At 37.7% G+C, this 11824-nt stretch overlaps 2 protein-coding genes across 7 annotated transcripts; one reads left to right on the top strand and one right to left on the bottom strand.

Annotated features, from left to right (window-relative positions):
• Positions 1-3273: 3273 nt before the first annotated feature.
• Positions 3274-4215, top strand: LOC122276427. Its single transcript, XM_043086123.1, has 2 exons — positions 3274-3634; positions 3729-4215. The coding sequence occupies exons 1-2, from the start codon at positions 3482-3484 to the stop codon at positions 4053-4055; spliced, it is 480 nt and encodes a 159-aa protein (XP_042942057.1). The 5' UTR covers positions 3274-3481; the 3' UTR covers positions 4056-4215.
• Positions 4216-4470: 255 nt separating this feature from the next.
• Positions 4471-11385, bottom strand: LOC122276425 (protein FAR1-RELATED SEQUENCE 5-like). Of its 6 annotated transcripts, none has more exons than XM_043086121.1 (7): positions 9001-11385; positions 8132-8203; positions 7924-8049; positions 5518-7831; positions 5138-5203; positions 4981-5057; positions 4471-4836 (listed from the first exon to the last, which is right to left on the bottom strand). In XM_043086121.1, exons 3-6 carry the CDS (start codon positions 7998-8000, stop codon positions 4995-4997), a joined length of 2520 nt encoding a protein of 839 aa, XP_042942055.1. In that variant the 5' UTR covers positions 8001-8049; positions 8132-8203; positions 9001-11385; the 3' UTR covers positions 4471-4836; positions 4981-4994. The 6 variants fall into 6 exon arrangements, 2 of the variants coding, with proteins under 2 accessions (XP_042942055.1, XP_042942056.1); XR_006228846.1 differs by lacking the exon at positions 4471-4836 and adding an exon at positions 5334-5405; XR_006228847.1 differs by lacking the exon at positions 4471-4836 and adding an exon at positions 5334-5405 and having other exon boundaries at positions 5012-5057; positions 5138-5230.
• Positions 11386-11824: the final 439 nt, after the last annotated feature.

Below are 11824 nucleotides of genomic sequence, written 5' to 3'. Positions count from 1 at the left end.
CGTGTTTTTTTTTTTTTCATTTATAGATTTATTATAAAGCCCACAAATTATGATGTTGTATATATGATTAATAGTGTGTGTTTATATATATATAACCAATATTATACGTTTTATCTAGTTGGCACTCTAGACATGAATTTCAAGATCTGTAAATGACTATTTTAGGCTCGTTGGATGGTAGTATTTTCACGCTATGCACCTAACATTTTCCTTGCAAGATCTCAAATTAAAACCCCATAGGATATGCTGCTAGATATTGTAGCATTTCCGCACTTCACATGAATGTTGGGACTGGAGGTTTTTTCGAAGTTCATAGGTATGCCATATCTTATGAGCAATCGAAAAAAGGCTTGGAAAAAGAGTTTCTCGATTGTGTGTAAAGGGGCGAGTATGATGCTTAGAGAAAAGCTAAACTCACTGAGGATCCATCCGATGATAGGTCCCAATACAATTTTTTTTTTAATTTTTTACTTTACTTAATAATTAAAAAAGTCTTAATGATGTTGTGAATTTTTAAAAAAAGTATATTTAAAGATATAAAAAAATAAAAATAAATAAAAAAAACGAAATGATCTTGTCGGGAGCCATCCTCGGGTTACAAGTGTAGCACGGCTCATCGTGCTTAGAGCATTAACAATGGCCTCGCTATCGCCCAAAGTCTAAAATTTAAACTCTGGTAGCTAATTTGCTCTACATCGGACTCGCTATATAACAAAAGAGTTCTTATACGGACAGGGAACTCGGTGCAGGTATTGCGCACGAATGAAGTCTCATTGCCACGTCAACTATAATTAAAAAAATTAAAATAAAAAAAAGAAAAGAAAAGAAAAAAATTGGGGAGACTGAGAAACGCACAATACCATTCCAGAGGCATTCGTCGACGTCGTAGTTCCCTGCCATTCCAGTTTGGGAAAATGCTTTCTGCAGTCGGGAGGGGGAGTCGGCTCGCAGTCGGCTCCAACGTGGCATGCAGCATTTAATTAAACGGTGCGTTTAGTCGTTGGCATTTTCCTTTAATTAAACGGTGCGTTTCGATGATCCCCCCATTTCTAGGTTAGGTGCGTTTCATTTTCTCTCCTCCCTCATTTTTCACGCGGATCACCATCCCCCCATCTCCCCTTCTCCCCCTTCTCCCTCATTTTCACCCGGCACCATCCCTCTCCTTCTCCCCTTCTCTTCGACTGCAAAATCCCCCCATTTCTCCCCACATCTTACGGAGCTTCGATTGTTAGGTGCTTCATTTGGTTGTGATTTATGAGAGATAAAATTTTTGAGTCTATTTCCAGATCTCTTTTACGCTGTAAGCTGCACACCTAACAATCTCCTTCCATCGTGTTTCTTGATTTTCCATTTTCATCTGTTGGGGTCCTTTGTGTTCTTCAAGATTGCATCTGTATTGTGTGTTCCTTTGTTTTTCATCTTCAAGATCGCGGCCTTCGTGTTCCCGTTCATTTCCCCTTTTTTTCGAAACAATAGAAAACCCTAACCCAAAAAATTTTCCCCTTTTCCGAAAACCCTAACCCAAAAAATTTCTCCTTTTCCGAAAACCCTAACCCTAAAATTTACTCAGCATCTCCCATTTGAAAACCCTAGTGCTAAAATTTCCCCTTTCTCTGAAAACCCTAACCCTAAAATTTTTCATTTTCTGAGAACCCTAACCCTAACCCTAAAATTTTTCATTTTCTGAGAACCCTAACCCTAACCCGTACCGAAATTTCCTATATCTCTTCATTTTAAAAACCCGTCCCTAAAATTTGCCCTTTTTCCGAAAACCCTAACCCTTAAAGCATGGTAAGCTGCCAAACCCGTTTATTTGAACCATAACTATTTTTACAATAATTAGATGTGTTCTCTAATATTTTACATCTAATGTATTTGTCATTGCATTTGTAGGTTTGATTGAGTGTGCAAGAACCCTGACGTAAATCGGTTCTGTCTGGTTTGGATTGCTACATTATTGTGTTTTAATTTAAGTAAATCAGTTATATTTTTTTATTTTGGATTGCTATGTTATTGTATTTCAATTTAACTAAATCAGTTATGTTATTTTGTTTGGATTGCTATGTTATTGTGTTTCAATTTAAGTAAATCAGTTATATTATTTTGTTTGGATTGCTATGTTATTGTCTTTCAATTTAAGTAAATCAGTTCTGTTATTTTGTTTGGATTGCTATGTTATTATGTTTCAATTTAAGTAATGTATTTTACGGAGAGGAAATCAGTTCTGTTTTTTGGTTTGGATTGGTACATGATTGTGTTTTAATTTAAGTAAATCAATTGTATTTAATTAAATGAGTTCTTTTTTTATTTATTTACATTTCTACATTATTGTGTATTAATTTAATGATGCATCTAATGATAGCTTGGTCAAAATGGTTGATGGTGGCTATTGTTAGTCCATGATATTTATACTAAAGAAAAGTGGTTCTGTTTTGTGGTTTGGTATGATGTACATTATTGTTACTCCATGCTTAGTGTATTAATTGAAGTAAATGGATATTGTTTTATGGTTTGGAAGAGGTACATTATTGTGTAGAATTTAATGAAGCATATAATTTTCTCTTTGCCTTATTGGTTGGTATTAGTTATTGTTACTCCATGCTCAGTGTATTGAGGTAAATCAAATCTGTTTTTGGTTTGGAAGACCAAGAGAATTTAATGAAGCATATAATTTTCTCTTTGCCTTATTGGTTGGTATTAGTTGTTGTTACTCCATGCTCAATGTATTGAGGTAAATCAAATCTGTTTTTGGTTTGGAAGACCAAGAGAATTTAATGAAGCATATAATTTTCTCTTTGCCTTATTGGTTGGTATTAGTTGTTGTTACTCCATGCTCAGTGTATTGAGGTAAATCAAATCTGTTTTTGGTTTGGAAGACCAAGAGAATTTAATGAAGCATATAATTTTCTCTTTGCCTTATTGGTTGGTATTAGTTATTGTTACTCCATGCTCAGTGTATTGAGGTAAATCAATTCTGTTTTTGGTTTGGAAGACCAAGAGAATTTAATGAAGCATCTAATTTTCGCTTTGCCTTATTGGTTGGTATTAGTTATTGTTACTCCATGATCAGTGTATTGAGGTAAATCAATTCTGTTTTTGGTTTGGAAGATGTGTAGAATTTAAAGAAGCATCTAATTGTCTCTTTGCCTTTTTGGAAATCTGTTAGTTATTGGAGCTCCATGCTATTAGAATTGAAGTAAATCAATTCTGTTTTTGGTTTGGAAGATGTGTAGAATTTAAAGAAGCATCTAATTATCTCTTTGCCTTATTGGAAATCTGTTAGTTATTGGAGCTCCATGCTATTAGAATTGAAGTATATCAATTCTGTTTTTGGTTGGGAAGAGGTACATTATTGTGTAGAATTTAATGCACCTTCTAATTTTCCCTTTGCCGAGTTTGATTGATGTTAGCTATTGTAAATGGTTTTTATTTTTTTTTTCTGCTGCTTAGATTATTGTATTCTGAATCTGGTTGTGGTTAGATGTCATCATCATCAATGAGTTCTGCATCTGTCTCAAATCCCTCTCAGAGTACACCATTGTGCTTCTGTGAGGTTGAAGCCACACTGAAATACTCAAATACGAGAAGAAATCCAGGCCGAGCCTTCTTAGGATGTCGAAAGTACAACACTGAGGTAATTACAGAAGTAAATCTTAAACTTTTGCATTGTGGACTTTAGTCCTACTAAATATTCTTGCATGTCTAAACTTTTCTTGTATTGCATTTAGGGACTACCGTACTGCAAATTTTTCAAGTGGGCAAATAGTCAAGACATAGAACAAGACCTTTTCAAACTGAAAAAAGAATTGCTAAGGAAGGAGGCAGACCTGGTCAAGATGCTCAAGGAAATTGAAAAAAGGGAGATTGAACTCCAAAAGAAAGCAGATGAGATTGAGAAGAAGGAGATTTTGCTAGCTAGCATAAATGAGGAGATTATGAAAAAAGAGTGGATGCTCCTTCAGCAAGAAGCTGAAATCAAGCGCTCCCGCACACTATTCCGGCTGTTTTTGGCTTTAGTAGTTATTTTCATTTTTTACATAATAGTATCTAAGTGATGTTGGATTGTATTCAGAGTGTTGGAAATTTGTAACTTAATAGTGTTAACTAAGTCAGATTTGCCGAGTTTGTGATGGTTGAAATACTGTGGAAACACTTTTGTCAATTTCCAGTGGATATTGGTGTAATTGTATCACAGGAGGTTGATGTTAGTAGTGATCCGGGTATTTGCCCTTGAACTCTTGTTGGAATTGTAACAGTGTTGAACACTTGTAGATGTCTGATTGTTAATACAATAGTTGATGTACATTATTGTTACTCCATTCTGAATTCCTTGGATTATCAATGCTGAATCTGGTTACAAAACATATTTCAATTTTGGTACATGATGCACAAAACAGATTGTGCATTTTGAAACATGCTGAACCAAACAGATTGTGTTTATAATACATGATGCACAAAACAGATTGGAAATATTCTGAAACATGACCAGATAATTCAGATTGTCAAATTCTGAACAAAACAGATTGTATACGGGATTTGTAAAACAGATTTGTGCATTTTGAAACATGATGCACAAAATCAGAATGTCAAATTCTCTGTTAGATGATGCACAAAACAGATTGTGCATCCTGAAACTTAATGGCACAAAATACAAAGCAAACTAGCAGGAGCCCTCTGCTCCAAGCCACTCACTTTCATCAACTTGTTTCAATGAAAAAACCACAGATTAATGGAAATAGAAATAAACTTCCATTAACATCCATAAAAACTTTCTGAATCCCACCAGTTAGTAAAAATCAGCAACTCACATCCGCACAAAATAATACTCCTGCATCCCTGTAAATTAAAAATATTCAAAGAGAAGTCAGATTTACAAAACCATCATATCTCCCAACCATACAATTCAGTCACATTCATCAATATATGTGCTACAATATATGAACTTCAACACAAATAATTACTTCCATTATCTGAGCTTACCATATCTCATTGCATTAATTTCCACTCATGTTGAACCCATGTTGCACACTTTGTGATCCATCAAACCCGAGTTGCATCTGTAAGTAATAAATAGCACAGTCATATTTTGACTTTTACGTAACTATTAGACTAAATGCAAGTAGGTTAGAAATATTACACTTTCTTGACTCCCGACCATATTTTGGGTTCCACTCATGTGTAGAGCTGAGCTCACTGCGACAGTCTAGTAATAAATACGTAACAAAAATGGCTGAAATTTCAGTAATTTCCCAAGAATAAGAAATGTATTGCAAGATGTACATACTTTAACAAACAAACTTCCAATTTCTGAATTAATCAAAACATGTGTTTACCTGGATATCTATCTTAGATGGTCCAAATAAATTCCTATGCGTGTCCTAGGCTGGCCTATATCCTCCATCTCGCTGGTTATCAAGTATTTCGAATAAAGTTACAAAATCTATCTATATTTTCAACAAGAAATACTTTCAAATTAACAAAAATGGCAAATATTATTGTTATTAATGTCGTCCTCACCTCTTTACGTTTTCCCTCTACAGTTGTTTTATTCGTCCTCACTTTTACTTTTCGTAAAGCATGCTCCATCCTACATGCTCTTCTCAGACTTGGGGGTCTGCCTTTTTCTCGCACAACTCTTGGACTGAGTACTTGCTGAGAACTACCAACTGTGGCATTTGATGTGCAACCAAAATCAGAACCCGTTTGAGTCATTGGAGGGGCTGGATGCTCGTGATGATATAACTCAATCATGGAATATAACTTTTTAGTAGCATCCTCAGTATGATCTTTCGAACCTGCTGCAAGGGTAATCATCTGATAACAGATATTCAATAGACTAGAATATCTGTTAGTATCTTCCCGTTGATTACCAGTGTCATAACTACTGTGGATTAACGTGTATCTCCGTTTGATGTCCTTCATCCATCGATCTAAAATGTATTTATCTGGCAATGATTTTATCTCATTAGACTTGAATATGGCCAAGATATGTTTGCATAGTATCCACCTCATCTGAAATAACCCACACGAACACTTAGCATCGCATTCTTTCACATTAAAGTCCACATAGTATGTAACATGTTTAGTGAACTCCTCAACACGAATTTCATCTTCTACCAAATATGTCTTTGTCACACCATCGTGTCTAAGTAATGATGGATCCATATCGAGCACACCCATAACTTGCTGCTGCACTTCCCTGAATTTTACATTTGTGTACAACTCTTGGAATCTCTTCTCGATTGGAGATCTAGATATGCAAGGAATGGAAACGCTAAATGAGTGGAAGTCTGAGCTGATTTCATTCTCAATCTTCTTTTTCAAGGCATTGTCAAATTGGTCCACAAACTCCTTTAAATTAGTTTTTGCATGAATATATCCGTCAAAAAATGCATTCATGCTCTCGCTTCGTTGTGTAGTACTCATGCCAGCCCAGAAATAGTCTTTTAGGAATACCGGTACCCACTGCTCGCGGTCAGCATACAAACTACTCAACCAGACATTTTCTTCCAATGAGTATGTGCATATCAAATCCTCCCACGATTTCTCAAACTCCTCAATGTTTTGACTATCATACACACATTTCATTAGTTGAGTTTTCAAGCCACTTTTGTAGGCACGATGGGATCCAAGCTTCTTCGGGACTTTTTTCAGAATATGCCACAGGCAAAATCTATGCCGGCTATTAGGGAATACAATAGATATAGCATTTCTCATTGCTTTATCTTGGTCAGTGATAATAGCCGGCGGGGCTATACCATCCATACACTGCAGCCATGTCTGAAATAACCATGTAAAAGTCTCGGTGTCCTCACTCGAAATTAACCCTACTCCCAAGAGAATCGACTGGCCATGATGGTTTACACCCACAAAGGGTGCGAAGGGCATCCCATATCTGTTTGTCAGGTACGTGGTGTCAAACGTTACCACATCACCAAAAGCTTCATAAGCTGCTCTACTCCGTGGATCTGCCCAAAATACATTCTTTAGTCTCCCATCATCATCTAAATCCATCAAGGCAAAGAATCCTGGATTCTTGTATTGCATTCTAGAGAAGTAGTCTCGAAGCGCTCCAGCACCACCTGCTCCAAGTCTGAGATGTCTTGCCTTATCGATGTAGTTGCGACAGTCTTTTTCCAAAAATGGGAGGTTCTCAAATCCTCCCACACCAACCACAAGAGATCCGAAACTCTTGTTCATTCGGATGCCAGCCAAGTCGTTAGTATCTAGTACTCTTTTTACAGCCTCACTAACTTGGCGATTACATCGGAAGAAGCGGGATTTATGTGGACTTAGTCCATGGTTATGGGTATTATGGACTGTGGTCACCCGCAATTTTCCTTCAACTTTTAAGGCATTAATCCTTGCCTTACAATCAGTCTTTCCTGTCGGGCGTGGTTTCGCGACATTCATCGTCCTATTCCGGGCCTTTCTCCCACGGGCACAACCAAGGGTCACATATCTCACAACTCCATCGGCATCCCTCTCACTTCTTTGTGTCATGGATCCAAACCCACATTTCTTAGCATATAGCTTATAATAGCTCATTAATTCTTCAAAAGAATCAAACTCCATCCCCACTTTTGGCTCCCCAATCATATCACCACCATACATTTCGTCACACTCAGGTGTCTCAGCAGTGCCATCACCAGTTTCTAGTGAATTCATCGTCCTATCTTCTTCACATTGTTCATCAACTCTAGAGGTGGAACATGGCGGGGCTCCTGTTTCCCTAAAACTGGCTGTATCCTCTTGACCAACTCTTTCTTCGGTTCTGGGGCTTGTATCCATGAGCTCCACTGGAGTTCCCATCCCATGTTCAAATGGGTAACTATCATTTTGCCAAAAAATAGAGCAATTAAACTTCCATAAACATAAGAAAAACAAATGAAAAAAAGGGGACAATATCTAGGTTGGCATCACCATCTGCATGTTGGTTGGATAATGATATATATCCGGATATGGCATAAAAGCCGGTGACCAAGCAGGCATTGCTCCATAGTAACTGTGGATGTAATTTGGGGGATTTGGAGTAGTTGTTGGGATGTCCTAGCATAAAAATTAGAATGATGTGTTAGCCGTATTGGAGCGTTTATGAATCTACAAAAATGTAAAAAATGTCATAACTTACCGAGCTTGGGGGATTGGAGCTAGATGATGTTGAAGGAGATGGGTTTTCTTCCCCTTTTCCCATGCTGACAAACTGAAATACACATAAACCAGTTGTACATCCAATTTTATCGGACCAAAATCATCACAGTTGTACATCCATTAAACCCTTGGGCTACCTAAACTTCTTAAGCATTTTAGTCAACAATAAAATATGACTAGAATAATGTATTATGGCGAAAATGTTCCCATTGACAGCATAAAACTTCCAAATGGAGAGAGGGAGTGGAAAACAAAAAAATTATCCTACTCCATACCAGTCGGCCATAACCTAATTTCCTTCTCAACCATAACAATTCAACCCCGTACCAAACTAGCAGACCCTCCGCTGGAACCACCACTCCCCATCAAGTCCTTACCAGCACGAAAAAGAAAAAATCAACCACCAGGAAAAGATGAATAATATTCGCTCAAACTGTTTTTCTTATTTTATTAATATTGAGCACTGTAAAATGGTTCACCCGATAAAAATTTTCTAAATTATTGTCACAGGATCTTTGCTTTTTTAAAAGAACAAAACGACCAAACAAACACCTCATATGATCTCTAGTTCAATCTTACAAAACACTGAAGAAGCAGAAATAAATACACACCAAAATGGAGAAATAAATACACACCAAAACACTGACCAAACAAAACAAAAATAAATAACTAGTTCAATCTTACAAGAAGAAGCAGAAAATAAATACACACCAAAATAGAGAAATAAATACACACCAAAACACTGACCAAACAAAACAAAAATAAATAACTAGTTCAATCTTACAAGAAGAAGCAGAAATACACTGAAAATACCCACATGAAAATAGAGACACACATGAAAATACACACCAAAATGGAGACCCACGGTCCCGGATTCACAAAATGGAGCTCTGTTTCAGCGCATTGCAGCTTCGGTTACGGTTTCCGGCGGGTTTGTTTGTTTCTCCCTCTTGTACACAAATCTTCTACGCTACTAAAAGGATGGAAGCAACAGCAGCTCACGATCACCACGATGGACGATGGACGATGGAGAAATATTTCTTCCAACCTACCAACTGCTGATCGAACACGACCCACAACGGAACTGGAAAAATGTTGCTCAGAACTTCTATGCTACGACGATGGAGCCGGAAGCAACCCAGACGACCGACCAACGTAGAAGTATGATCGAACGCGAGGCAGAGGGAACCGAATGACCCTCTGTTTTGAGTTTGGAAAATGCTTTCTTATTTCGCGGGTTTCGTCCAATTTTTTTTTTTTTTTTACATAATCCGACGTGGCGGTCAACGACTGCGCCCCGACTGTGTAAGCCGACTGTATGTAGCAGTAGTGTCCAGTTTGTCTCCCTCATTTCTGAAACAGTGAGCTTTCTTTTTGAAACCCATTTTCGAAACAGTGACGACTTCACCTCCTCCACCCATTTTAAATTTTTATATTAAATTTTTATCAGTTATAAAATTATTGAAATTTGGAGTATAGATTTCAAGAACTGCCATTGTTTATTTTTCTCAATAGTTCTAACTGGAAATGATCCCATTAGAATTTGGAGGAAGCAAATAAGTTGGACAGATTTGCATCCGAATCTTTGAATTCAGTCATGAAACAACTAGAGGGAAATAAGGATTTATTACATGATACAGAATCTGAAATTGCTGCTCTAAAAGAGAAGGTGAGATTGCTGGAGATTACAATTGGAAGACAGAGGGAATCTCGACGAGTCAGAACGCTGTCTTGACATGGCCAAAGAAGAAACTTCTGAGATGGCCAAAAAGGTCGAGTCTCCAAATTCGGAGTTTGACACTGTAGAGGAGGAGAAAACCCAGGCCTTGAACAATGAGAAGCTTGCAGCTTCTAGTGCTTAGACCCTATTAGAGGAGAAAAATAAACTTTTAATGAATTGGGAAATTCCATGGATGAAGAGGAGAAGAGCAAGAAGGCGATAGAAAGCTTAGCTTTAGCCTTGCACGAGATCTCTGTTACTCAGTCAAGGTGAGAACGAAAATTATGAGATCCAAATAGAAGATCTAAAGTTGGCCTTGAAAGCAGCGAGTGAGAAGTACGAAAGCATGCTTGATGAGAGGCGCTTGATGAGCATGAAAAGCCTATCTCGGGTCTTGGCTGTGCTTCGGAGATGGAGGACAATGAGAATGGAGGAGGGAGATGCGGGAGATTAGGATTCAGAAACTCATATTGGGTCTGGGGAAAGTTTCGGAGATGGAGGAGAATGGAGGTGGGAGATGAAGGAAGGGAATCAAGGGATCCGAATGGGTCTTGTTCGTGCGAAACGCACCGTATCAATTTTCACATAGATCATTCGTGCGCAATCCCTGCGCCAAGTCTCCTGCATCTATCATTTTTCATAACAAAAAATTCAGACTTCAACTACAGTAAATCTTCCTCCTTCACCATACCTGGCGAGCCACTGTTTGCGATGGATAAAATATTTTATTATTTCATCAATCCCCCGCTTGCTCTTTCCCTTCTTATTTTCTCTTTCTTCAAGCTGCAAGCAACCTCACGCTCTTCTCACCCTCGTTCTTCTTCAACCCGCAAGCTTCCTCGTTCATTATTATGCATTTCCGTCAGTCGTCTTCTGTTCTATTTCGGTGCTCCTTATCTTTTAGAACCAAAACCTAATCCAAACTCCCAAAGAACCATAAATTCTAGCTGTCCCTATTCGAAACTTCACACCTTTTCACTCTCTGTTACGAAATTGGACACGAGCTAGAGTTGGAAACAGCGAAACTCTATCGATTACGATCTCATCAAAGGGAAAAAACCAAATTTAGCTTAGATGAAGAAGCTTTGAGAGACAAGGAGACAGATTTGGTTGAAATTCTTCATTGAATGTCGGTAGAGAGGTCGTTTGAGGCATGGGAGGAGGTATAGCGGCACGGTCAGGACTTGGCGGACCGACTAGCTCAAGGTTTCACCGAGTTGATCCAATCCCACATCAGTCCTCCCTCATTTCCATGGCCCTTAGAAATCCATGCTCTTCGACCTCGGCGCGAACTTGAACGGGTTGGTCCAGCAGTTTTTCAAGAGGCTGCTTGCCTTTTTTCGACAGGAGGAGAATGTGAAGGCGCCTGTGATGGTGGACATGGGGGGGAGTAGGCTAAGAAGTGATGGGGGTGTAACTACGCAAGGGGATTTAGGGTTGTTGACAGAGAGGTTGAGGGATTTTGGGTTTGCGGAGAACGATAGTGGTGCTTATGAGTTGGTGAATGATGAAGTTGCTAGGTTTAAAATATAAATAAAAAAAATTCAAATATTATTAAAATAATAATATTTTTTTATTATTTAGACTTTAAAATAGCTAGTTTAATATGGATTAATTTATCTAGAAATTCATGTTAAAGTTAAAAACTTAACATTCTAGCTAAATTATAAATTGAGCAATTGGTAATGCTCTTATAATGGATGATACTACCCCATTGCACATGGAAGTTATAACGAGCCTAGATATACCGTATTACTCTTCCAATAAAGGTGTTTCCAAAATGCATTACATTTTATGCATTTTCCCACATGGTAAAAAAGCATGTATATATTCCATTACACGAGCATCCAATTGCGAACCGTGCTCATTTTACTTGAGCTATACCGTCTTGTTTGTTTTGTTTTCATATATGAGATGAATTGAAATAATTCTAAACAATCAGCCCAATTTTCC

The sequence above is a fragment of the Carya illinoinensis genome, chromosome 9 (genome assembly GCF_018687715.1).
Source record: "Carya illinoinensis cultivar Pawnee chromosome 9, C.illinoinensisPawnee_v1, whole genome shotgun sequence".
Lineage (NCBI taxonomy): Eukaryota > Viridiplantae > Streptophyta > Magnoliopsida > Fagales > Juglandaceae > Carya > Carya illinoinensis.
This window is presented reverse-complemented; position numbering and strand designations above follow the sequence as displayed.

Coding starts and splice junctions, on each gene's coding strand:
- LOC122276427 (XM_043086123.1), top strand. CDS start 3,482: ATGTCATCATCATCAATGAGTTCTGCATCTGTCTCAAATCCCTCTCAG. Junction 3,635..3,728: donor GTCGAAAGTACAACACTGAG/GTAATTACAGAA, acceptor TATTGCATTTAG/GGACTACCGTACTGCAAATT.
- LOC122276425 (XM_043086122.1), bottom strand. CDS start 8,000: ATGGAGCAATGCCTGCTTGGTCACCGGCTTTTATGCCATATCCGGATA. Junction 7,832..7,923: donor ATCCAACCAACATGCAGATG/GTGATGCCAACC, acceptor GCAAAATGATAG/TTACCCATTTGAACATGGGA. Junction 5,204..5,517: donor TAGAGGGAAAACGTAAAGAG/GTGAGGACGACA, acceptor ATTTATTACTAG/ACTGTCGCAGTGAGCTCAGC.